The 27373-nt window shown below is 41.5% G+C and overlaps 1 protein-coding gene across 1 annotated transcript; it reads right to left on the minus strand.

Moving 5' to 3' along the window:
- Positions 1-7337: 7337 nt before the first annotated feature.
- Positions 7338-8924, minus strand: T265_02787 (hypothetical protein; the record flags this gene model as incomplete). The annotated part of the gene is made up of 1 exon (XM_009167112.1): positions 7338-8924. One exon carries the CDS (start codon positions 8922-8924, stop codon positions 7338-7340), a length of 1587 nt encoding a protein of 528 aa, XP_009165376.1.
- Between the last annotated feature and the right edge of the window lie 18449 nt (positions 8925-27373).

Consider the following 27373-nt stretch of genomic DNA (forward strand, 5'->3'; position numbering starts at 1 on the left):
CCACACACAGACTCAGAAAATGAATTAGTAGCGACCAAGTAAATGTTAAAGGGTGTTACAAGGCCGTGGTAGCACTTGGTCTTATAAAAGACAATCATTAGTAGCGACCAAGTAAATGTTAAAGGGTGTTACAAGGCCGTGGTAGCACTTGGTCTTATGTGGAAAAGACAATAGATATGCTGTTACATCTGGAAGGAAAAAAACGTTCATGTCACTAAAAATCGTGCATTATATATCCCTATGTATGAAACAAAATATGTAACTTTCAAATTGGAAGATGGCAGCTAGTTCAAAAAGACCCTTTCACTACTAACTAGCGCTTTCGAAACCCAAGCGAACAGTTTTATCCAGCGTGTTGCCCGGGACTAAAGTTTGAATATGAATCTAGTCGTCAGAGTGGGTTTTAGCATGACGTAGGTAGGCCGGTATACCGCTGTTTCACTCTTCTTTGCTTACATATTGGTCATATCCCATTAAGGTTGCTTGATATCAAAGAGGGGACGAGATAGCTTAGTATTTAGAGCTCGAATTTACTGGCCGGGAGGTCCGTAGTTAGAACCCGAAGTCCGCCTCTCAAACTCCCCTGTCTAGGCCTAGGCAACCTGACAGTATCTCAGCTCTCGTGTTTCCTTCTTGTGGCATCGTTGTTGGGCACTAGTAGGGCACTACAGCTGTACGATGTCTAAGGTTAATCACACGCTCGGCGAACAAGAATGCGTGGACATGCTCTTGTTGATATCTGACCTCTCCCTCAGCTGTATATATGTTAGAATTGGCTTCGCAAGGTCTAAATTAAGTAATTCAGCCGGCTGAAGTTTACGTGGTACTCTACCAGACTGATAATGAAAGATAATGATCGTCTGATATCCCTGTAGCCCAAAGATCGTGACGCACATCTGTTCGTCAGTTCTGGATTGTGATATTACGTCAGCAGACCAGCATTGTAATTGAAAAATAATCCCAATGAGATAATGGAGGAACAGCCACAAAGAGAAATACCTAGATAGACCCGATTCATCAGCAACTAGAGACAACATAAATCCCGAACCATAAGACTTGAAATTGCACGAGAAAAAGAGGAAACAAGTACAGAAGGTGCAGACAACAAAACTGCACAAAAAATGAAAAACTTTGTATTGCAGGGAAACATCTAAACAGCCAACCAAACGCGAGGGGCTCTGTCACCACAAGAAAATCAACAATAGCGAATAGAAATCGCGATCAGCCAACCAAACTGGAGAGTATCAGGTCGTGATGCAATATAAACATAGAATGGACCAATCATATCGAGGAATGTGAACCACTAAAAACAGAAACCAACTCAAGACTCAATCAAATATAGCGAAAGTAAACCATGACGCCACAGAACTCGGAAGACCGCGAACAAAATGTCCTCAAACAGAAACTATCTAACGCAAACAATACAGATCATAATGCAACACAGGTTGAAACGACCCAATGGAGCTCTGATATGCGTTTTCGTCAACCAGTTACAAAACAGATATCATCTGGCCTTGACGACTATGTAAACTCTAACAGGCTTTGGAGAATTGCCTACTCAACCCCACACTGATACTATCTTTTCAGTTGATGATGAAACGTTTGCAAGCTAACTGCCAATCCCAGCGAACAGATCGGCCACCACTTGATCAACAACCATTGGATCTACCCAAGCTAAAATATCCTGCTTCATTTGCCACAAATAGAGTTTTAGGCTGTATTTTATCGAAGTGAAATAAGAAAAATCCTGGTGAACTACGGACAGACGGAGATATTTCGACTTTAAAATGGTGCAAACAAGTTTCGTACTCCCGTGACAGTTGTGAAAGACCCATTTCTGAGCGCTTTCATTCAGCGTCAAGTTACCACATATTGAAAAGGATGTATTAAAACCGTAACACTGTTTTTCATGGAAGAAACTGCTTGCAAGGTTACTGAAAACTCAACGACAACCCGCGACCGGTTTTGCCCTTCACTGGTTCTAATGCCATTAGTCTACTTTCGAATGCGCTGTCTTGTTTACACATCTGGAATCCCCGTAGAAGTAATTTCGTCCCAAGTAATCTATCATAGCTGCTAACGCTCTGTCGCGATTTAAGGTCCTTCTCCTTGTCAAACTATTGTGCGCGTCTTCAGTAAATGAAATTTTCGAGCAAGGGAGAAATGAACCTCAGCGACGCAGCTGACGATGATGCCTTGACGGTAATATAGCATACGTTCTTTTTTATTGCAATAAAGCTTCGAGGAGATGGCTGAGCAAGTGCACACATCCAGAACATTCTGGTTCTAACATCAAGACAAGCGTAAGAATCACAATAGCAACACTCTTTTCACTGGATCAAACGAACCAGGTATCAGTCATTAAGGAATAGCGGACAGTCTTGGACACCTAATATTGGAACTCAGCAAGCTAAACTTGTATAAATCATCGTCTGAACAGTTGGACGTTTCACATTTAAGCGACACAGTTTATCTGCTCATCACCCCGAGTGAGCAACCGATCTATTTGCGAGCTGTATCGGTCGGTAGATGCTGTTGTCAACGAAACTCGAATCCAATGATTTCCTTTTTCACTGTCGATCCAACAAAACGATTGCATCAGGAAAAGGAAGGTTTTTCAGTTCGTTGTCTTTTATATATTGGTAACACATGCAAGTTAAGGTTTGAGAGTCTACCTGAACCGCATAAATATGGTGTGACGAATCAACTAAGAACACTGGTGAGACTATTGGTACGTGAACACGGGATAACCCGGAATTTCGGTAGTTCGTTGCCCTTTTGTCCGCGCTGGATTCAACCGATTGGCTCCAGACAGAGTCTTGGTAAACAGGTTACACATGAGAACTTGCTATGAAAAGCAGATCGGTATTGGTACGCACTCGAAAACCAAACCAGAAATTTTACATCAGTAGAAGTGTGTATAGACTGGCCAAACAGCCGGGAGAGCCGGACTGACGATCAATGTCCCAGTATTAGGGTTATCCGGGTTGAAAACCACTGACTTAGTTTGTAAAGCAATTTTAGTCCATGCTCAACCGATGTGCAAAAAGTCGGCTGAGTCTGTTGGGTAAATAGAGCGAACCAAGCAAGCGACAATATCCCAGACAATGATTATGATTGTGTTTCACCGCAATATTCAAAGTAAAGATTCTGCTTCACCAGTCACTGAATTTTTACGAGATATTTTCTGATGCCACATATAACCATTAGAAAATTGGTTTTTCCATGCAGCACAAAAGTTGCGGGAATCTCCTTCAAAAACGAGTGGATAAAACCGAAAGGAGACAATGAATTTTTGCGTACCAAAACATGAAGCAAATCGTTCTTGCTGCTTTTATGGTTGCATTTTACTGATCAACATATCGGTAAGCATGCAAAGCAAAAAAATCCGAATTTTCGGTTGCCTGGGTCAAGCGAAACCAACCATGCCTTGTGTGCCTGTCGACACGTCGCGGTTTTAGATCTGACCATTTGTCCTGTTTTGGGCACAACTCTTATTTCCACTAATGGTTCTAATAATCACGTTCTTCGACACCGAACTCACACAAAAATAAGCTCGCTGTTTCACCACTTTATCTCCTAAATGTTCTACCCCATGCTGCATTAAAACGATCCTGATTGCACTTTGCATACACAATTTTAAATGACTGGAAGCAGGTGAAGCTTATCCTTGTGTGAGTTCACTGTACCCATGAAAGACTTCGCAAGTCATTCACCTCAGTGTTCGCTTCCACTGGAAGATTTATCCGGATTTCATCATCAGTACAACAAATTTGGAATACCGCAGAACACATTGTGCCCAGCTGAACGAATCAGCATGGACTGGTGTAAGCTTCGAAAAGCACAGGCCGATGTGTGAAATCAACCTCAGTATCTGATACAGTTAGAGTGTGTTGCATCAATCAGGTGCACTCAGAACTGAGCAAGCTAGTTAATGTAATCCATCGCAGCGGTAGATCGAAGCCCCACGATGAAAGTAAAAATAATTTACCCCATCTGAGCCCGAGTTACCGCATATTACATAAAGGAAATGCTCGCACCGAGCATTATTCAATGACAAGTAAAGGTTTTTATGGGCCCAGTTTCAGTATCCGTCGGAACAGGCTTTGTATTGTGCGCTGGATTAAAAGTGGGGTTATAAAATTTTTGGTCATTGTTGGACATACTTTAGCCAGAAAAAAAGAGCAGAAGTACAAGTGAATTCCAGCAAAAAACACCTTAGAACCGGATGATCTCTTCAAGACTTGCAAACTCAGTACTATGAGAATGGATGCAACTCTCAATCAAATGATGGATCACAAATTTATTCCGTCGCATAAGCAATCCATTGCAGTAACTTACTGTGAGCGTTCCTACTGGATTTGATCCCCCAAAACTGCATTGAAAGCCTAAACAGTCTGGCAGACGACAGAAGGTTGTGTAGATATTTACGGATAGATTCCTGACAGAAAAATTAGTTTCACAAAAGATCGTACCATGAAACAACCACAGTCACCGATCCCATAAGCACATTTTCATTTGACGCTTTTTTTCCACAACCAGTGCATGACTTCTATCTGCTGCCCCTTCCATTGCAGTGACAAGGCCATATGATTGTGTGATTTGGTTTCTCTACAAGTATAAAAAACGCGCTAAATTAGTTAAGTGACAAATTAAATCGCCTTAAGCCCCAAATAAGTTAGGAATGTAGGGGGGAAATGGTGGGGGGAATGTTTCAACAACAGTCACAGTCAGCAGTACGGGGGCAATAAACCGCAATCAATCAATTAATCAACAACATTAAACGCTGAGAAGCGTGAAATTGAAAACTAAGAAATTAAAGTTCTTAATGCAGAAGAACACTAGCTTTGCCGCTGGAAAGACAACTTTCATAATGGCTCCTAACGGAGTCCAAGAGTGTATGCGTTTTGTGAGAAATACCAAGAGTTACTTCCTATGTAACACAGTGAGCTCAATCAAACTTAACCGATAGGTCACCGTTTTCGGATTGTTCAAGGCTCGTCCCAAGGCATACGGATTTGAAATCTAATATTAGATAACGTAACTCCTTAAGGTTACTCTTAATCAATACAAAAATGTTTAGAATCCAAGCATACTTTGACTGTAAGTTTCAAACGGTTGTCGTCCGTTTTCCCACTAAATTTTCGTCTTTTAGTATTTAGTATACTTCCTGGAGATGTCCGTAACAACTGAATAAAAATTTCGAACATCGATAAACTTTCCACGTCAGTTTCTAGGTTTTCTGTTTAGACAACAGGAGGGTAATTTTTCACTTTCGAAGAAGCCAAACTACTGCATTGATCGAAGTTATTTGTTGACTTTTTGTCAAACGTATTTTACACAGTTTGCTCTATGCTTACTCGAGATCACGGCGTAATTTCAAAAGTCTTACCACTGCATTACACACTGGACACCAGATTTGACCCGGTTTCACTAGGAAGGTCTGAAATGATCTTTTCGAGAGCTGTTTATTTCCGGTTAGTGTGGAGTCACGTGTACCACGTGAACCGGTGGAGGCTAAACCAAGCTCACTGACAGTTGTCATGTATGATGAGCAGCTATAGGTACAAAGGTGTACAATATCGAGGTATGTGACCGGTAGCGCGTAACGTATGACAAATATACAAAGGACTTGTTTTCAAAGCGTCTAAAGATCTTCGTGAACAGTGATCAGATTTTAATACTTCAGCAGTGGATAACAGCAGATTTTTGGAAAGCATAGGTGAACGCTCTTGTTTCCCGCATGATTAACTGGACCTGGTTGAACGGACTGAGGCAACAAAAAAGTGGACTTTTGAGGTACATCGAAGTTGTTACTAAGTCTTCGCAATGATTAAGAATTGGAGCAGTAAGGCATGATGTTTTACGGTATTTATTTCCATCTTCAGTGGTGGATGGGCATAGAACGTCCGTCTCCTGAGAAAGAAAACTTCGTGCTGTTTATCATCTAGATTATCATGTAGGTTTTAAATGACTGATTTACTGAATAGTTTCTAATGCACCCTGATACACAATGGCCCATGTTCTTCGATGGTAGATACTTCGACCAAACTCATACGGAACTTACATTTTTCAACTGAGTTTTACGACTTGCCTTGAGAACTGCAAAAATTGGTTTCGACTGGCTTTGTCTCAGCTTGTAGTTCACAAGCTAAGGTGTAACTAGTTATTCGTAGCAAACAATACGAGTATGTACGGACGTTACTTAGCTGGTTCAGAAAAGCACATCAACCTTTGGAGACTGACGATTTTTGCCAATCACGTTTACCGTATTTGGGGTACTCCTCAAGGAGGCGGTTCTCCTCTTTACATTTAGCTCTGGTTTGCCTTCTCGCAGTGCTGCCTGGTCAACTATTTGAAAGATAAATGAGAATGGCTTCGAAATGTTAAGCGCTGAAAGTACCACGAATATTCGACTTCAATTTCAATAAAATGCACTTATTCAGACCTTGATCTTCTCCAGGACACGTCTGCTTATGGTTAAAAAGAAACCGCCTGTTTTGTAGAAAGTGCAAAATGCTGAAGTTCCTCAGGATGATTTTGTCTTGCATACGAGACCGATTTATCCTACTACTCTGGGAACCACTTTCTGGAAGATTTACCACTGCGCGCCACTCTAAACCACAAACTTTTGGATGGAGGTTTCATCATAATTTTTTTAACCTTGGAATTAGTGTAATGAAAAATTCGCAACCAGGTGAAGCGAACTTTACTCACGCAGTTGAGATCATTTGGTCGGTTGATGACTGGTTGCATCTCAGAAAGAGGCACAACTGACGCACACAGCTTTTTTAATTCTTGCGTGATATTTAACATGGCATTCTTGGACTTAAGACCAGAAACCTCACCATTCAGTCCTTAGTTTCCTATGCAAATAAGATTGAGTACAAATAGGGTTACAAGTTGTTGGACAGAGGAGCGGTAGTTCTGATTTTCGCTCTGTCAAACAACGACGTATTACTCAGCTTTTCAGTCAGCCAATTAGAAGGCCATCTCAGAGGACGGTGTGTATCAAAGTCGATCAGACTCTCCAGAACAAAAATGGGTTGGAGTTACGGAATTAGCACAGGTACTAGAGCTAGATTAGAAAAAAAGCACTCACACCCTGTAGAAAAAAACAGCGATGAATCTGGAAACTGTATCCGTTATCTGATAGGTTTTGATGAGAAAGACATGAGAATGGTTGTGAGGGTAGTTGCTGTGGCAGAATGGAATGAGTCAGAAACGTCCGCTGGCTGAGTATGGGAGGGGGGCACGATGGACCAAGTCGGTATGTTAGTTTGTTCAGTAAACATTGAAATTATGTTCACACGCGTGATTATAAAACCAATCAGCACTCATCTTACCACCTCGGTCGAACCACTTTTTGCTTCGAACTCGGCAATTTTGTACCTCAGCCAAATGAACCCACCAAGCATGCCAGAGTGAAGAATGGCGTCGATTATAAACACTGCTCCCGGGAACACAGTTATGGTCAAGTTGTAAATAGCCGTGAACAGGCTTCCACCAAATAGGTTGGCCACAGTCTCCATGCAGGATACGATAGCGAAGCTAGCACCCACGTCATCATCGTTCACAAGTTTGCTGATCAAAGATCGAGCTCCGGAACTGATAAACCCAGCAGCAGACCCTGCAACAGCTGCCACAAAGATGAGCACAGTACTCTCTGACAGTCCCATCGAGAGGAGGCGTGCGATTTTCATCGTCATTCCAATCACAATGAGAGTAGTATCACGTGGACAAATTTTAGCCTCTATGATAGGGAGTATGAAAGTCAGTAGGGTAGCCATACATCCGTAGTAGACAGTCAAATAGTAACCGTAGGTTTCGGGCCCCCAACGGAAAGGTTTGTTGGTCACAAACAAAAGAATGGCATCTTGTTCGCCTGACTTGGTCATCTGGTTAAACAGAACCGATCCAAATAGGATCAAAAGCACGGCACGCATGTCATTTTCTCGTTTTTTGAAGAGAAAAACGTAGGAATGTTTCAAGACGTGAATAATTTTCATGCAGTAATTGCCTGTATGTCGATCTAGGTCATCACTCTCGGGATTGGCGATGTCTCTGGAACGGGTACCTAACCCGTTTTCCATCGTGTTGGGTTTGGATCGTTTGGCCTGTAGTATCGGTCGAGTGGTAATCTCACGGGATTCTTGCACCACAAAAATGAATAATAGCGTGAGGAGACCGTTGATACTAGCTGCAAACATGAGAATCTCCGCATACCCTTGGTATCGATAAAATAGCGCCAGAAGGCCAGAACCAATGCACAAGCCAAAACAGTTGACCCCTAGCAGTTGTCCCAATAGCTTTGTCCGTTCCTTGGTGTTACTCAAGTCTGTTATGTAGCTGTTAGCACCCATACTCATTGCATTGCTCTTCCCACAGATGCCATAGCTGAGAGCACCAACTAGGAGGAAACTGATTGCCTCAGGAATTGGCATCAGATGAGGAACGAGACTGCAGGCAAACCACCCACAGGCCATCATGGCTCCAAAAGAGGGAATCAGCATCGCCCATTTCCGTCCAATTTTGTTAGATAACGAACCATAGAGCAGGCAAGTTATGGTTGCTGGTAAGTTGAACAATACCCGGTAGAAAATCAGTAACAGTCCTGCTAGTCGCTGAATTTCAATCTCTTTGGATAGAAAGTGTAGCACTGCGGGCTCATTCGTTTGATTTACGTTCACTTCTACGAGAAAGTCAGAATCATTTTCTTTGGTAAACTGATAGTCCTTGTGCTTATTGTCCTGACACAAATTTCCGTCGATGGAGGCATTCACCAGGGCTGAACAAGCAGTTGAATATATGTGGATTCGGGTTGCTGCCTGGAGCAATGTTTCTGTGGTTTTGTAAAGGAAGAAACATACGATTACGAAGAATGGTGAACGTCTAACATTGGGTTTCCGGAGTTTGATCCACATACCCTCGCCGGTTGATCCACCTTGCGAACAGACAGCTTTAATCAGCTGTCTTACATACTTTGCGGTCGTTCTGACGTCACGTTATGCAAGGCTCGGCAACCTGCGATGATGGGATACATCGACCAATAAGATCCAGCGACGACGGAACATTTTGATTGGTTCACTGACAGAACATCTCGTACGCACACACTGGCGTTGAAGCAGCGTCTGCCCAAACTACCACCAAGATACGAACTTAAGTCACTGACTAAAGGTGGTCACTGCGATTCAGAAGGGCTTGGTAAACAATCGGTAGTTTTTAACTGTGCAACGTTTCGCTTTTGACACAAGAGTTTCATAAGGCCAAGTGAATAGGTCACCGATTTGGCCAGGTTTTAAGGCAGACGGAGAACCAATCAGTAAAACCTCTTCAGATTGGCACACTACATCAGTGTTGAATGTCAGTTAGAGTTTTGTCAGTTTGTGTGGTGGCCTTAATCTTACGGTTGATGCGTTGGTGGAATTCTTAATTATTTTTGACCGGTTTTGATTTTTTTAATCTTCCACTTAAAGGTGCTTCAACTGATTATTCACTTGAGGTGTCACTGGTAGATTTTGTTGGTTTGTGTGATCTTGTGCGAGCTACGACAACTCACTTGGGTGGGATCAAGTACATTTCCGATCTAAGCTACGTCTGGTAATGCCTGCTTTATCTAATACGTGTCAGTTAGACCGATCTAAAAGCGTTCTCCACAAACTTGCCAGTTCTACGCCTTCCATTCTATTTACACTGGGATGCATTGCGATTTCCACCGCCTCGATCATCAGTCTCTGTGGCGTGGATCGTGATCCGCGTTTCAAAAATTCGAAATTTTTCGAACCGACTTTGTATCCCGCATCCAATGCATGTTCCGCCATTCCTGAGTCTTTCGGTAACGCTTTATATACACCTGCTTTTCTCGACGACCTGCTAATTTCTCTCCTGTGCTGTCCGATTCTGGTGTGGAGCTCCCTGGCTGTCTGTCTTATAGTGCAGGGCGTAGTGCGTTTCCCCAGTGGAGAGTTACTTTTTTGTTAACCTCTGAATGATTTTCGATGTTCCTAGTTTATGTGGAATGAGAGCAGTCTCAATCCGTTCCCTGTTTGGTTTCGCTACCAATACCATCACCCTTCGTCACTGGCATCTAGTCGAACTAGCTGGATATCCACTACCCCAAAGTTTGTTCCTTACTTCCATTTGGGCCGCTTCCCGGTCAACCTCCTCTGTGCACATGGCTGTTACTTGAATGTACGATAATGAAGCAATACTAGCAAATACCGACTTTGGACAAGCAGACGAGTAGTTCAAACCCGCAATAGTGCCAGTTGGCTTCTCATACACTGTGGTCTTTAGTTTTCCAAGAACTTATCCGTCATGCAGGATACGGAAGGCAGTGTACCCGAAGTTAACTATATCTCCATACTACATTTTATGTGCGGATTCAAATGACGACGTAAGTGTCATCTACGTAACGCTGGAATATACCAGGTGGGTATAGAAATCCGGCTAAAGCTTTCCCGTCAAAATCTCCCATAAAATATTTGCCAGATTTGAGGATTTTGCAGGTTGCTAAACCCTGTTCTTGAGTGAAAACCACGGTGTTCAAAAAGAAATTAATGAGATCCAGGCATGCTGTTATATCCTTCACTATTTCATCTACCGTAAGCTGTGTTCGCTTATAAAGGGTGGTGTCTGCTAATAGAAGCCGCTTGGTGGACGATTTACTTGTTGTATTTGTTGACCAGCTGGCCTCTTTCACCATCAACCTCAGGTGGTTAGAAAAACCTCTGTGCTGTAAAACGCTTAAAGCTGTTGAATGTTTTATCATATGAATCTGGTGTGGAGACGAGGCTTGTAGTAGTCTAGCAGGAAATATTTATCCGAAATTTTGGTCCAAAACAATATAGAACAGGGTGACTTTTGCCCACAGTTCATCTCTCCTATCTACTTCACTTCGCTCAAGCGAGGTATCAGAACATAATAAATTTCAGCTCAGTCGAGAAATGCAAATCACGAGTCTGCAGTTTGAAACAGATCATATGAGTGTCTGCAGTATGTTTCGTAACAAGACCCNGTGATTAAAAACGTTGACAAGGGAAAGAGCTTTAGACGCATCATTTGCTATTTATCGTTAGGAACTGTTTGCCGCTCAAAGCGAAGCCAATCACAAACAACGATACGATAAATGCTTGAGTACACATCGAGTGTTGTTGAACACAACCCCCTGCTGGCATATGAAGGAAGTCATAATCCACATCCAGACCTTATCTGGAGCTCTGTGGTGAACTTAAAAAAATTTCAGGATGTACAAGCGATCCAAGAAAGTGGAACACGGTTTTTTCACTTGGATGCTAAATATCCGTTCGTGGGAAGACTTGTTGAAAGCCGCTTGTTCTAGACGGGTGTTTCAATACAGAACTCGAGAAAGCGACGCTCATATACCATTTCTTCATTTGAGTATACCTCGCTGTACAATGCAGGATCTTTTGCAAGGCACTAATATAACCTAGCAGCTTAAGCTGGCGGATGATTTGCCCATTGAGCTTTGCGAATTCGTTGAAAACTTACTGAAAATGTCATCTGACTGGAAACAAAAAGTTTGCAGCAAAGTAGACCGTACTACATGAGCTACCACGTTTATTTATTTGCTCACTTATTTCATTTTACTATCGGATGGAGCTACTCTTTAAATTGATATACAAGCTTGAAATCTTAGGTTTCAGAGCTCGCTGGCACTGAATGAGTAAAAAAAATCTATCGCATAAACAACACCTTGGAATAAGAATCTGTGTGAATGCCAGTGAATGATATTTTCATGCTGAGGGTGAACTTCAATTTTATTTTCGATGAGGTTATTCAGCTGAGCCCAACCACATAGTCAGATTTTCGATTAATAGGAGAATCGGCCCATCGGCGTCATGACAATGTATGCCTCTAAAAGGGATCGCTTGAAATGTTACCTAATCTCTCTTGTATTACTCAGACCTACTTTATCCTCTACGAAGACAAGATAACTGCTACCAGTTCCTCTAGTTGATTTTTATTCGTAAACTTCCAGTAAAGCGTTACAGTTTACAATTTGGGTTCTAATTTACAACGGCGATGGTGCTAAACTGATTGGTCTAGGTTGGCTTCGCCAACTTTGGCAAGAAGACATTTTTACTGTTCTTCTGGGAGTATTTTCCTGAACAACAATATTCGATGAACTTATAACCTATGCGGGAAGAATGTTTCCTGAGACTAATAAGGTAGTTTTATGCTGTTGCCAGCCTTTTATTACACACATTACGTTTAATTCACTATAGTGACCGAAAATCAACGATATCTGGGGCTGCCGTACTTCCTGTGGTTAGGGAAATTCAGCAGTATCCATTTTCTGATATATTTTGTTCCTTTGCCACTGGGTGAGTGGATCTGTTACTGCATCAACAAACAAGGCCTTTTACGAAATGATCACAAAATTTGTAAAGGCGATATCAAACTGAATGGGATCGATGCCACATGATGTATTTTGTGTTTCAACAAAAAAACAAATAATTTATATATGTAGTTGACCACCCGTATACGCTACGCTTATGGCTGTACTAACGCGTCATCTTTATGAAATTTTTATACTTCGCGGCAAATACACGGTATGCGAGGATTTTCAGCCCCATCTGTAAAGCTTTCCGCTGTTGGGTGCTTCTTAAATAATGCTCTAGATATTTCTGGCGTCATCAAATGATATAGAATCCAGGGTTTTGTCTTCTGATAAGCATTATCAACGAGTCAGAGAATCAAATATAAAGCAAAGTCTTCAAATCCGTAGTGTATATCAGGATAGAAATGGCTTCCCTTACGAGAAAACCACACTGCACCTACTCAGTTCCATTTTCGGTAAAAAGAGTATAATAATTTGAGCAAATAGTGTAGAAAATATTTGATCCACTCAAACAGAACTTTCTTAAACTGGGTAGAAAAAGATAAAAGTGGCTACAAATTGGGAACAGCACTGTAGAATGTAAGAGGATTTCACCCTGCGTCCCATTTAGCGGCAGTCAATGTCGAACTTCCGAGGATTCAGAAAACCTTGGTTCAGTGGGAATCGCTCGCTGTTTGCTTAGATGATGTGCAGATACGGTGCACACCATTCAGCAGCGAGATGGATCTCGTAAAGCTAGGTTGATTCTCTCACTCTGCATTTCGGCTGCACAGAAAGTAGGATTGCTGTAACAATAAGCTTGAGATGGGCTACTGGTTTCCGGTAAAGAAAATGTATTGCAATCTTTTTCCTTGCCAACAAATTAGAAGACCACAATGTAACCCAAATAGTTATGTAGGGTTATACTACCCAACCAAAACCATTTCCAGAATACTGCGGAAGAAATCCCACTAGCTTGCAATGCTGGCTGATGCTCCTCAGAGTACACCGAATTAGCCAAGGTTTTTTATAGTTCACAGAGCATGTTCCCGATCAGCAGCGCAAATCAGTATATCTCCGGCATTGCGTGCCGCACATGCTAGGTATCGTTCCACGCAAATCTCACGGACCATTGACAATAATAGTTTCGTTGAGAGTTTCACATACGGTACTCGAGGAAACGGGTTAAACTCCCCGTTAGTCGATTTTAGGGTTTACACTGACGTGGGTCGTAAGCACACAGTCAACATGACAACGTTTCACTATTTTCTGTGGCATTTAAGGCCAGTGCAGCTAAACAGTTTTCTTCTCATTAGCACTAATACTTGACTTACTGAGTCGACATCCTTTAAGATGTTTTCAACAACTAGCTGTCTCAAAAACTGATGTGGGAATATATTACAACAGAACGGTTCACTCATCCACTTGCTAGAAATCAGTAAATGACCATCAACTTTTTACCAAATGGGTGTAAGGAAAAAGTGTAAGAAAAAGCTTAGGTAAAACCGGCAAAACACATTGAGGACAATCTCAAGGACAAAGGGATTTCCAAGGAAATATGGGGAGAAAAATTGGAACTGTCACGTTAATGATATACCCATGACTATGTTAACATTATGGGCGCAATGTATTCCACTGTTCAAAGGCGATGGACCACATATAAAATGATAACACCAGCGTACATCCACTCAAGTAACTCTGAATCTCAGTAGTCACACATATATGGTACAAAAAATGTGTGCATAGCAACCTCTCCAGTAAGGCCACTTCCTTAGTTAATACCGTGAGTTTGCTCCTCAAAAAGACCGGCATAAGTTCCTCCGATGAGCGACTTTTCCCTTCAAACAAATACCATGATGTACGGGTTTACACTACTTTCTGTCACATTAAGTTGTGCACAATACTTCTCACAATCAACACAACTGATTTTCAAAAGTGGCTGCGTTATTCAAACAGAATTTTTAGCCAGGCGAACAGATATATATTTTCGCACCTTAAATAGTACGTACAATAATGATAATATGTCTTCGATTAGTGATTCCATTGATTCAAAAATACGGACTTGGAACTTCAAGCGCTTCCTAAAGGAGTCTCATTAGACACGATGCACTGCTTAGCATGGTAGGGGTGTGCTTGAACGATAAAAGTAGTTGGTTTACTTGATCATATTAACAGTGTAAAGAAGGAGGTCCACAATATTATTACGCTAAGTTCAGTTTATAATTCAGACGCCTTTCGTATGGTTGAAAGAGGATGCTTTTTCAAGAGAGGCCGCCCTCTCACAACTAAGACCTTCTTGGTCGTTCCTGTGAGTAGTTTCCTTTCAAGGAGTCTACACTGAATGATTAGTACAAATGAATGTGACGTCATTCGAATGGATCAACCTGTCAGAAAAAAATGCAATATAATATATCGTGTCCCTGTTTTTTACAGGACAGAAGAACAGATGAAAGTCAGAGTGCCGGATACAAAGACCGTATATAAGAAATTTGAAAACCGTAGAACGTGTGCGAAACTGTCGTGGCCTTGAGTTGCCCTTATTTCTTTCCCATACTACCTGGGCGTATGTATCGGCCCCAATACAATAAGAGCAGAAAACCCTTTCGGTTCAGTGTTTTAGTTCAATCGGTTTTCGATTTTATTACTCACCGCAGAAAAACACTTGGCGTTTCTGAAATTACTGCAAGGCTTTTACTATTTTCGGACTCGTTCTACTCGGTAATTCCATAATTCCGACGAGATGACGAGACCTCCAATCAAGAGCAATTCTTGAATTCACCCAAAACACACTGCATATACCCCCCAGAAAGTTCACTCCAAGTGCACAATGGTCGCAATTTTCGAAACTCACGTTTGTCAGACTTTGCCAGCAAGATGTAACTGAATATGGACGTAACATAGTAGAAAGATAGATATTTATCCACGAAAGAAATAACAGTAAGCTAGATCAGGATGCAACTTGTCTTACGTAAGCGGTATTGAAACAGTTTCCAAAAGACCGTTCAAAAAAGACACTCGGATGCGGCAAGCGTGACTGTGATCGTTTAGAACATCGCAGGTAGCTGACAAAAACATGTGCTTCTGATGGGACAGATGTTTGTTGTATCAGTGCTTGATGCGGATATCCTTCATTTCCAGTTGCGATAGTTGTCAACTGCAGGTCCAAAGGAGGATGGCTTGACTGTGGTCAAATTCAGACGATATTTCACGACTCCAGAAATACCTTACCAAAACGCCTTCTTGTCATCTACAGCTCACGTCGCGATGCTCCCATTGTCATTACTGGCAGCATTTCTTGCTGGTAGAGCATACTGGCTAATCCTAATTTTAACTCTACTAGCAATCCGCGAAAGATGAATCCGTCCGCTTGGTTGGAAGTTGCAGATATTTATACTTTGGTCCTGTCGCAGACGAAGCTTTATACACCTGCGTTTTTCTTCTGGCGCTCGTGGCTGGTTGCCGGTTCCAGATATACTGCACTGAAAACTTATTGAAACGGATCCCTCACGTGAACTTTTTCAAGAGAGTGTCATTTCTCTTGTTAAACGAATCTTCATGTATGGTATAGATAATAATACCCGTGAAATTTTTCAGACGCATGAGTACTGAATATGGTATTTCCAAAGATATATCTGAAAAGTAATGTGCATTAAATTGGTGTACAAAGCACAGGGATCCTGAAATTCACTGAGTAAAGTACGAATTTCTGAATGAATTCCACTCAGCCATGCTTCCCTGCCTTTGCTGAAGTATCTAGTTATGAAACTCACTCGACATAAACATGACGCTTAATTTGACGTTTCGATTTCCTTCGCTTGTTTTCTGGAAAAAGTGAGCCAAGTCAAGTTTAAGTTCCAGTAGTGTAACCGAAATCTATCAATAAAAATTAATCAACGTATTCAACTTTGTTGGATTTGAGTTACCGGATACAAGTGGGTGTCAAAAGCAACGCGCTACGCAATGATGTAGCCTTGGAAACTGTGTTCAGAAGATTTGTAACCAGAATACTTAGTGGTTTGGCTACTGTCGCATGCAGCAAAGTTCGTGCACTAATCCTGGAACCACTGAGATGCAGTAAAGAGCAAGAATGGTTTGCGTTGTGGATGCCTTTTATGGGTACAAACGAGATGAAGTCAGAACAAGCGATGACTAAGTTGGCCCTGGAAATAGGCAACGTGGAACTGATATGGGTAAGCATCTGTTTTCAAAACGTACTCATAGATAATTTCAGTCAGTTATGGTGGTTTTATTCTTTATATCGTTTACACCGACATGAGTTACTGGGTATGTCCATGCAGCTGCACCAGACTATTTTCGGAGACTGTCGTCCTTACTTACATGACACTACATTTTGTAGTACCTATCACGAGGCGATGGCAAAACGCCACGTTCTTCTCGCTTTTTGAAGGCTGCTAGTTTGGGTTCAAATATTTTATGCAGGAAGGATGATAAATGGCGTTCTCCTCAATCCCTTTCTCACTGTACTAGACATTTCACTACTCCGCAAGATAACCCGGAATTCAGATGCGACGCTGAAAGTATTGGTTCCATTTGTGTCTCAATTGTTCATCCACTCGTGGTGTGAATAGGGCTAAAGAATACAGTTTCCTCGGTTATACTTCGTGTCTCACAATGCCGCGTTGCTTTCAGCCTCTGTGAAAACAGAATTCTCTCCACCTGGGTTATTTCTATGGTGGCCCATTGTCTCGCATTCAACATTTAACGGTCGGCCGAAATGGATGCGTTGGAGTTCGATACTATCTGATTCAAAAGATTTTATACAGTTTTTGTGATGGAGATGTCAGACCCTTGGAACTAGATCTTCGCTTGTAACTTGAGAACTGTAGCAGGCTTCTGCAAATTTTCAGTCATTCATATCACCTAAGATGCATAGATGAGCGACGCTGCCCGAGTACTCCAGTATCAGTCATATGCATCTATATATAAAGCGATTCCATGACTATTCAGATGGACTTAGTCTGCTAGTTCCGCTTTCGAAGTTCTTGGTAGCCTCGTAGACAGCGCCAACAATTTTCCTGCCTTAACCTGTTTTAAGATCTAATGTAAATGTGATTGACATTTCCACGTAGCGATGCGGCTTTCTAACTGAGTTCCAAGGAGTTAGGAAGTTCGACTGATCTTTCTATCAGTACTGATGACGTGCCTTAGCCTCAAGCAAGAGGATTCCGTTAAAAAATATCGATTAATAGAGCAAAAAAAAACCGTATGGCATTGTGCTTTTTTTCAGTCATTCATATCACCTAAGATGCATAGATGAGCGACGCTGCCCGAGTACTCCAGTATCAGTCATATGCATCTATATATAAAGCGATTCCATGACTATTCAGATGGACTTAGTCTGCTAGTTCCGCTTTCGAAGTTCTTGGTAGCCTCGTAGACAGCGCCAACAATTTTCCTGCCTTAACCTGTTTTAAGATCTAATGTAAATGTGATTGACATTTCCACGTAGCGATGCGGCTTTCTAACTGAGTTCCAAGGAGTTAGGAAGTTCGACTGATCTTTCTATCAGTACTGATGACGTGCCTTAGCCTCAAGCAAGAGGATTCCGTTAAAAAATATCGATTAATAGAGCAAAAAAAAACCGTATGGCATTGGTGCTTTTTTTCGCTGTATTTTAGAGTGAGGTTATATTTCAGGTACTCCGTATACTACGTAAAGATTTGGGCAAGAAGCAAAAATGAAGGAGTCCACTCCATGCAGGTATCTTCGCTAAAACGATGCCGTCGATATTCCGTACCAGAGTCCGACGTGCGGACATTCGCCAGCTTCCTAAACAGGATCCAGTGATCGGACTTGAAAAAATAGCATCTCGCTGCTTGCGTTATTCCACAGTATATTCCACCTTCCACGAGTCAGCAACAGACTCGTAAGGTAGGACTCCTCTTTGTGTAATCAAAATCATGACAGCGATATAGGTCTTTGGGGTTCACTTTCTCACCGCACTTTAATCTCTAGGACGTTTGCAGAACTCTTGAACCTATATTATGCCGCAAACTTATCTCCGTAGTTTTGGAGTGATTTTACAATAAGCTGCTCATATCTCATGTAGATTTAGCAAAGATAATGCAATTAAAGGAATCAAGTGCCTCAGGATCATTAGGTGGAAACCGTGCAGTCCTGAGTTTTGTGAACTTTCAGCGTTGAGGGAGGCCATTTGACACTTTGTCCTTCATACACTAAGTTCCGAAACCCGTGAGTCGCTGATTACAGTGTTACATTCATCAGGGATATGCTATGATAAACAGTATTTCAGCATGAGATCTTTTCGTGGCTTATTATCGATGTTGCCCTTGAGATGATCATCGACCATAAGCAAGAGGTCATCCACCAGCCAGCATTCAGGTTCAAATTGAGCTCCGTAGAACTTAGTGGTTAAGGCGCCAACGTACCGACCCAACTTTGGCATCCCGACCGCTCCTGTCTACGTTTGGGTAACCTGGCAATACCTTATCCCTCGTACTTCTTCTGGGTAGCGTTTCAACTAACCGCCAGAATGTGCCACGACCGAACGACGGTACTACTGTTACTAGTACTGTTATTATTTTCCAGATCACGTGTAGTTCGGAGTTGGCTTATTCGCCAGAAATCCCCACATTTTAACCATCCCAATCATAATGATGGGGACACTGGTTGCACTTTAACAGGTTATCATTCTGTCTGAAAAGATGGTCATTCAGTGTGTTAAACCGATGAATTTCCTCTTCTACAGACGCTATTTTATGTGCCTGCCTTTTATTTCTTTGAAAATAGTCTTTTAATCCTGACGTATTCTGCACCGTCTCAGCTGTTCTCAGCTCTCGGGGCTGCTGACAACCGTGCTGTATAGCTTGTCTGAGTAACATACATTGGTTGATGATTTGCTCGCTGAGCCGGTCAACATGTTAACAAATGTCCCATCACCGGTAAAATCATCATCTAACAAATCACCCGTCATGACCGCAACCTGAATCGCAACTGTTCTTTTCATCTGCATTGACATGTAAGTTTCGCACTCATGGTACGGAATAGTACTCTTCTGCTGGTCAGAAATTCCAGTCCAACTTTTCTTTCCTAATCCTATGCTTCCCTAGTGCTGCTTTTGCTCAGTTCACAATTTATCGCCAATTTTGGCTACTCGTTCAACCTGTTCGGTTAGAAGGCTTTGATCTCTCTGATTGGTGGAACCATCTTTTATTACTGAACGATTTCGATATAGCTCGCGAATATGAAATAAGCTACTTTTTGCTCGGACCAACAACAGAGAGAATTCCCGCCATGAGTATCATCCTTGCAATCTGTTCAACCTAATGGTACGACAGTCGGGTCTCGATGCTACAGGAATATCTGGGGCAATAAAGCTTCACGACACACGACAATCATGTTTTATATATATAATATCGACCTCACTGGTTTCACGCTAGGTACCTGCCAGGGCACTCGCTAGCGTCTGACTATCAGAAAATTTCCAGCATCGGGAAGTCTCTTTAGCTTGCTTCAACTCTTGCCATTCCTCAAACGCCCGATCACACCATACGTGGTATGTCTTCTTGTCCAATTTAAACGAGTCCATTGTGGTTCAAAAGACGTAGTCTTCGGTGGCGCTGGATGGGTCACCGTTCATGGTTCAGAAAACTCAATTGTTACAGGACTTTAGGGGGAAATGATCATTTTTTATAGTGACTTCTATGAACTCTGCATTCTTTGGGAGTAACTTGTAACATTGGGTAACTCAAAGCAGCAATCTGTAAAGGCGGAACTAATACGTCGAATTTGATATAGACGGTTGTCGCTGAGATAGTTACAGCTGCCCTATTTAAATTCATTTTTTCACTGCATTTAGACTGAGTTTTAGAACTCCTTAGATTTGAGCCTAAAGAGGTTAAATTAAGGCGCTAGCTAAGCCTGGTTTTTAGCAAAAAACAATAGAAAAATCAAACTCCCTCCGGTAAAAGGTACTTAGCAGTACTATCAGAAAATCTATTACATCTACAATTTCTATCTCTCTTCACTGCGTTTTTTTCTGACACCACTCAATTAGATCTGAATTGCTAGAGTGAAAACGCTTTACTTTATCACGGTACCTCATTTTTCAAAGAACGCTTTTTTGTGGTAAATGTACGGAGAATAACCAGTGAAACAGGGCGAAAAATTTGACTACTCGAATAGATCTGTAAATAAACGTTAGGTTCTTCTTTGTAATCCACCCACGTCTTCAACCCATTTCTAGGTCTGTGTGATAAAAACGGAACTTTATTTCCCTTTAACCCAACTAGCAGAGTAGTGCTCGCTCCATCTTGTGACGAAAATTCCAACCAATCACATTGCACGAATAAATTGCATCCTAATCCATGCAGACAAACTGACAAGTTCAAAATGAAAACAGCTGAATGTCAACAGTGAGAGTCGGCTCCGATAAAATCTAAAAGCTTATGAATGGGCTTGTTTTCCTCATTCAAAACATTTTAGACTGGCTAGCGTCACCATTTGTTCAAGGATGGGACCGAACGTCGAGCCTCCTGAAGCTCAAGACTTCCAATAGGATGAACAAACAAAACACATGTAAGTAAGTTTAACGGGGTGATTAGGAATCTGTCGTTAATTGGTTCACGGACATTGTCAGAGTTTCTCAGTCATTTACTTCCAAAGGATCAGTTAAAAATTCACTAGGTGTTCCACTATAACTTCTACTTTTTGGCTTGGCTCAAAGCACCCAAAAGGACAATTCATTTATTATTTCTGCCGTTGGTCTTTTATTTGATTATCACCGGGTTAGGAGGCATGATCGTTTTTTTACTGGGGCTTCTACGTCCATTAGGGATACTGATACGCTGAAGGTACACTGAAGTAGTACAATTTTCTAGTGTTCACTACTCACTGGTATCGTTTATTAAAGAAGTCATGATACATGTTAAGTGCAAAATCGGTCATAAATTTCGACAAAATAAACTAGATTGGTTGAAAACCAAAAGAAGCAGGAAACTGACCCATATCCTGTTCCTTGTCACTGTTCGGCTTGGGCTCATTTCTAACGTTTAGCAACCTTGCTAACTTTGCATTCTCTTGGGGTTTTGTTTGGCCTTAGGTTCATTTTCATGGGAAACTTATCTCTCATCCTTAACTATGACAGAAACATGGTTCCATGTCCCTCTCCCGGAAGCCAAGCAAGTCACTTCTCTCTTTAATCAATGCTGATCATCAGAAGAAATGCCAGGAGAAAACGACCATTTGAGCAAAGGATTTTTCCGATTTTTTTCTTGCAGTCCATTGAAGGACTCACGCTCAAAAGATGCATAGAAAAGATTTTCGTGCCCAAAAGTGACGGGTTTTTCTAAAGTATGTTTTCATCGTTGACAAGCACCTATCCGCTGACTACAATGCTGCATGGCTAACATTTTATCTTCATTTGCTGCAAAAGCTCTATGGCTTACACCTACCGAATTATGTAACGTCACGATCGAACAGGGTTTTCTAATTCACATAATCGAAGTGAAGACGTAGATTACTGATATCCAACTGTAGCTTCGTGAAACGTCAAGAAGTTGTGGTGGTTCTGAACTGATTACCTGACTGGATTTATTATATACCTCTTATCCACTTTATTTTATCAAATGGAGCAGGAACTACAGGTCATCTCTTGCAGCCACAGAGGTGTATACGTTTGATGTATTCATGTGGTTTCCAGAATCATCACTAAACAAAACAGATTACCGCTGCAAACGTTGTAGAATCTGAACGTGAGCTTTTAAGTAGAACTAAGTAGGCAAATGAGGATGATTTCCTCTCCTGTCACGTTTACCAACTGTCAAAAAGCAAGCAAAATAGCAGATGGAGGTGGCAACAGGATAACGTGGTATATTTCCTCGACAGAGCATTACTCGTTGCTGAAGATTTTTTGAGAGCCTACGATCGGTTTCGAATTTCTTGGGAGTAATTAGTTGGGCACATTTCGGCGACCACCAACTTACATAACTATCAAATAAGTGCTTACACAAAATGTATGCAATTTGTGCATCAGTAAAAAAAATAAGACTGACGGAAACTGAGAGACTGTGCCTACCCGGTCAGCCAAAATGAAAGCGAAGCCAGTCGCGGGCTTGTGAGTAGTCTGTCCGACAATAAACTAACATAGTAAGCTGTATATTAACCTGGCTAGGCTGTTAACAGAAATATTCCAAGGTGGGTTGGTTTTCGGATACGCGATTTACAGAATAGTATCAAAGGTTCAGGGTTTTCTGTTTATGACCAGGGCAGCTGAAGAACTCGTCATGCATGCTGACATCCTAACAACAATTGGTTCATTCAGGCGTATCTGTGTTGCATCTTTCGCTATGTTGGCTGTTAACCAGAGCAACGGTTGATACTACTGATGAAGCATGCGAGTAGTACGTGGTTTTCTCATAAATCCACTTCGTGTATATTGAAAACATTTTTTTTAATTTTCCAAAATTTATCCATAAACAAGATGCATATGAGAGTTTTGCTTCCCTGTCCAATAGTCTGTGGCTGTTTAGTTGGTGTTTTCCAATAAATAACTCCTTAGCAAAGGCCTTCTTCCTTTCACAGGTATTTGAGTACATCCATCTCTGTAGATTGTCTAACGATTACTGATGTCATTAAGGGTGACGATTCTTTTCACCCTGTAAACTCCAGCAACACTGTCCTTCTGGAGAATCGAAAAAAAGCCGAAATGTGCTAAGGCACGTTGTAAACAACGTCCTCGATGTAGCTAGTTTGTGTCGTCTTGTGATACTATATATCGTTTTCATCGTTCTCAAACCTATTTAGAAATACATTATAAATGGGTCATCGGTAATGTAGGTGTACTGTGCATAAATATTTAAATCGTATCTTGAGGGTCATTTCCGCAATGTGGCCTAGAGTGAGAACGAATGTTGTGTGAACCCGAAAACTCGTAGGTCATGTCACCTCTAATATTGCCTAAAAATCAGTCACGTGGTTGTCCAAAACTGGGAGACGTGTGAAGCAATCATCGGCATGGATTAAAATGGCAAACAGTGAAATCCGCGGCGGTGTTCAATAAGACTGGTGTTTAATGATTGTACAGGGTTTGTCTCTATTCGTGTGATCTGAGAACCACTTGGATACATTTTTACCCAACGTCTTCCAGGATAATTCGTTACGTTTTCAGAGACGCAAAGAACCTGTCAAATAACCGCTGATCGAGAGACTAAAGGCACTGAATATTTCGTCGCCTTGTTGATAACATGTTAGATATCGCCAGGATGGCAGCAATTTACGCATCACTGGCGTGATAATCCAAATCCAAAAGATACTCCATGTTCCCATTTAGAGATGCTCAAGAATTTCTCCTTACATTATAAGACACTACATTTCTGTTTTAACAGTCTCCACAAAAATTTGTATCATGTGCCCAAAATAAGCGAATCCAAAGGAAAAATGCTGTGGTACTTAAAGTTCAGACGAAGTTCTGTTCAAAAAATAACCCCGATTACATAGGCTATGCATAGTTCCTCAACTACATGTGTTAGAATATCATAATCATAATGGTTCTTTAATATCTTAAGACAATGAGTACTAGCGACTTGATGAGTAGTCTGTCAATCTCGGTTAAATAGAGAGTAACTCAGGGCTTGTGCTAACGCTCAATTTGGATAGGTCTTGCATCTGGTTAGAATCCGTTTGGAGTTAGTCCATAATAGCACGTTGACAGCACCTGTCGGTTTAACTGAAGGTTTTGTTCACTAAGTAAAGCCAGTCCACGCTGAAAAGCCAAGAAACAGTGTACAGTCGTTTCATTCTCATTGAGGACCAGCAGCAGGGCGCATCTTACAAAATTCAAAGGAAATAGACAGTCAGCATCTGATGAGAATTAGACAGAAAGCTTCGTTATCCTTCTTGGGAAAAACCACTTTACTTTTATTTCATGGTAGCACTTGTCATATGCGGGTGACAAGTAATGAATTCAGTTGCGTCGAAGCCGTCGAGAATCTGGACATCTTCATTCAAGCGGAAATCAAAGGGTACGGCCAATAGTACAATACACTGAGTACCACTAGTGCTTTGGTCGTACGAATATTCTGTCGGAAACAATTTCAATACAATCTACTCTACTGAACTTCCCAATGCTAAATAACTAAAGCAGATTCCCCTCAAGAGAATCAACCTCGACTGTATTCATTTCAACCTAGGTATTCAGAAAGTTGGCGAAATTCAGCTAATTTCCGTGAGATTCCAGCAAAGATCTATCATCTATCTAGTTTTCGATATTTTTTGGGAAAGTGTTTTCATGAATAAGGCGTTGATCCTCTAGCTTACTGAAGGTTGTGTGAAATTTTCGATTGATTTCTAAGCTTCCCAACAGCAGGACTCCCAAACTAAGTATATGAGAACATCTGATAGTCTAAAGTATATCCATGTTTATATCACCTTAGAGTATAATGAATGATATGAAGATTAAGAATGCGCCACGTTCCCCTATATCCCCACACGTTCCATCTATATCTCGGTTTTTCAGCCACTACTGCACGTTTTTAGTCAAGGTCTGTGGTTCTGTCGCATGTCTTGCAGGATCCATGACTATCGAACTTTTGATCTACCGGACAAAAAAATGATAGAGTGTGGATGATACAGGTAAGCTAATTGGCTTATGTGATGGACAGACGACCCAGTTTTTATGGTAGCCGGTTTTGCGTCGTACCAACTACATGTCAAACGAAAGATTCTAGATTTTCCGTTCAGTACTTTTGGCAAATTTTCAATTACAACACTGTTAGGCCAACGTTTGTTAACTCGGTTACATTTCAGCTACTCATGTGGGATAAGTAGTACGAAGTGTGCGACAAACCTTGGCGTGATAACGCACTACGGCGCACCACTCCATCCCCACTGGTGGGAAAATTATTCAGTTTATTGCCGGCGTCGTTTTTATGTCTATGGGCGAATGCAATTTGTCCTATAACACGGAATGCCACATCATGACACTAAGTTTAACTTTAAATGACACAAAGGGACGATGAACGGTACCACAGTAATTTCATCAGAACGGTGAGAGAAGAGGGCTGTGAAGTGTTAACATTTTAAATCATTTTCATCAATCTCATACTTGGGCTATTCAGCAACCAGTGGTAACAAACACAATAAAATGGTAAATGTATTGGACTGCCCGTTACCCTGAGGAAGGTCATGGTCTTGGTTCAGCTCCAGAGTAGATGGATAGCTTGAATCGACAGCTATTGTGTGTACACTTTGGTTTGTTGTGCTTCATAGAAAGTCAGCGGTCTCGAATGCTGAATATGTAGCAGTTCTGTGGAAGTATAAGTGTGCACAATAAGCTGACCTGTCTCAGAGATAAGTTTGGAAACTGATCACCTCCAGTTCGACCTGGCCATTAGTGGTCTTGACACTTTGTGTTGCAAGGTCAGTAGCGAATAACTCGGGATATTTTCCCGAGATCCTTTGAAAAGGAAGTCAATCGGTTCTGCCGATATAATTGTCAGCGCAACTACAAGTGAACTATGGGACTTAGTGTGAAAAGTTATCCCCCTGCGTTATGGATACCGGGTGTCATTGAGCAGTTTTAATGTGCGTTGACGCGGTCATCTCTGTTTTGTCCCTCCAAGTAAGGTTTGGAACAGTCGAATCAAAACCAGATAAGTGGCTGAATTAAGGCGAATAAGTTAGCCACCGACAATATAAAGAAGAAAGTTCTGAGAGGAATTAATGTTTTTCTGCATAAACACATAGTCTTTTACATAGAGCAGATGTTTCAAATAGTTCAGAGTTGATATATTGAAGGGGCCATGTGTAAATCGTTTCCGCTTGCGCTTGAAATTTGGGGGCATTTAGTGTTTTGTATAGTGGAATGATACCTTTTGTTGATCTAAACTCCAAAACCTTGGAAAATTGGATTAAATTTGTCTGTAAACCTCTAACCGTACTGTTGAAATGTAATATGAATGAACGGACAGCAAACTGTGAACCAGTGTCCAGTAGTCCGAACAGACGCACTTAGCGAAACATGGGTGGTGCAGAACTCTTACAGGCGAGCACCGGTCGACATAGCTGCGTGCCACCAGGAACGTAAATTGCACGTAAGTTGGTTAATAGCGTCACCAGGCAATGTGAGTTGCAAGGTAAATCGAATTGAATGAAACAGGATGCCGTTGCTTTAGATCTGGCTGAGAGGAATGGCTGACTGACTGAAAGATGTGTATCATAGATTTCAAAAACCCCAATGAACAGTGCGTGTTGTTCAAACTTTCAAAATAATCAACGACCGGATCAGCTGGGCTTGAAAAACAAGATATTCTAGGAAGGTCAAATTCCTGAAGGTTTTCCCAGAATACGCGAAACCTACTGAGACCCTCAAACTGCAACAAAAGCCGATAAGACAGTCCTGGATCAAAGTCAAGCAGTGCAAGACAGCCTTGTATCAAGGTCCTACAGTGCCCCTCAATATATAGCACGGGGCCGTTTATCTTCTCACTCGCTTGTTGCGATAAAACTGTTGTGTTCCTGGTTGACGAGTCTTTTTTTCGGCACTAGGCACTAGAGCGGATAAATTTTGGTAACCTCACGCTCTGAAAACACAGGCTCACCAGTTATTAGTGTTCTCTTTTGTTAACACCAAAAACTACTTGATAAATCAGAAGGCAAGAGACACTAATAAAGCCTGTGTTTCAGATATAACAACTTTCGTTCGGGCGATTTAGGAGGAACGCCTACATTACACGATCTGGTCTCTATAGCGATCTCTAACGCTGATATCGACCGAGTTAATGCAGCAGTATTTGTCCTTATCTTAACTTGCCAAAAATCGTACTGCCCACCCACTGGATGTACTAGGTAAGCTTTCACATGGCAATTTGCCCTCATTTATTGAAACCATTTCACCAAGCGTCACTTATCGATATCCTGGGAACTAGCAACTGCACAGGTGTTTAGTAAAAAGATACTATTGTTCCCAGCGCTTCAAAAATGCCTTACCTGAATACTGAGCTTGAATTCACTTCTGCCACTCTCCCGTACTGAACCAACCTGGATTAAATC

Source organism: Opisthorchis viverrini (assembly GCF_000715545.1).
Source record: "Opisthorchis viverrini unplaced genomic scaffold opera_v5_36, whole genome shotgun sequence".
Taxonomy (NCBI): Eukaryota; Metazoa; Platyhelminthes; class Trematoda; order Opisthorchiida; family Opisthorchiidae; genus Opisthorchis; species Opisthorchis viverrini.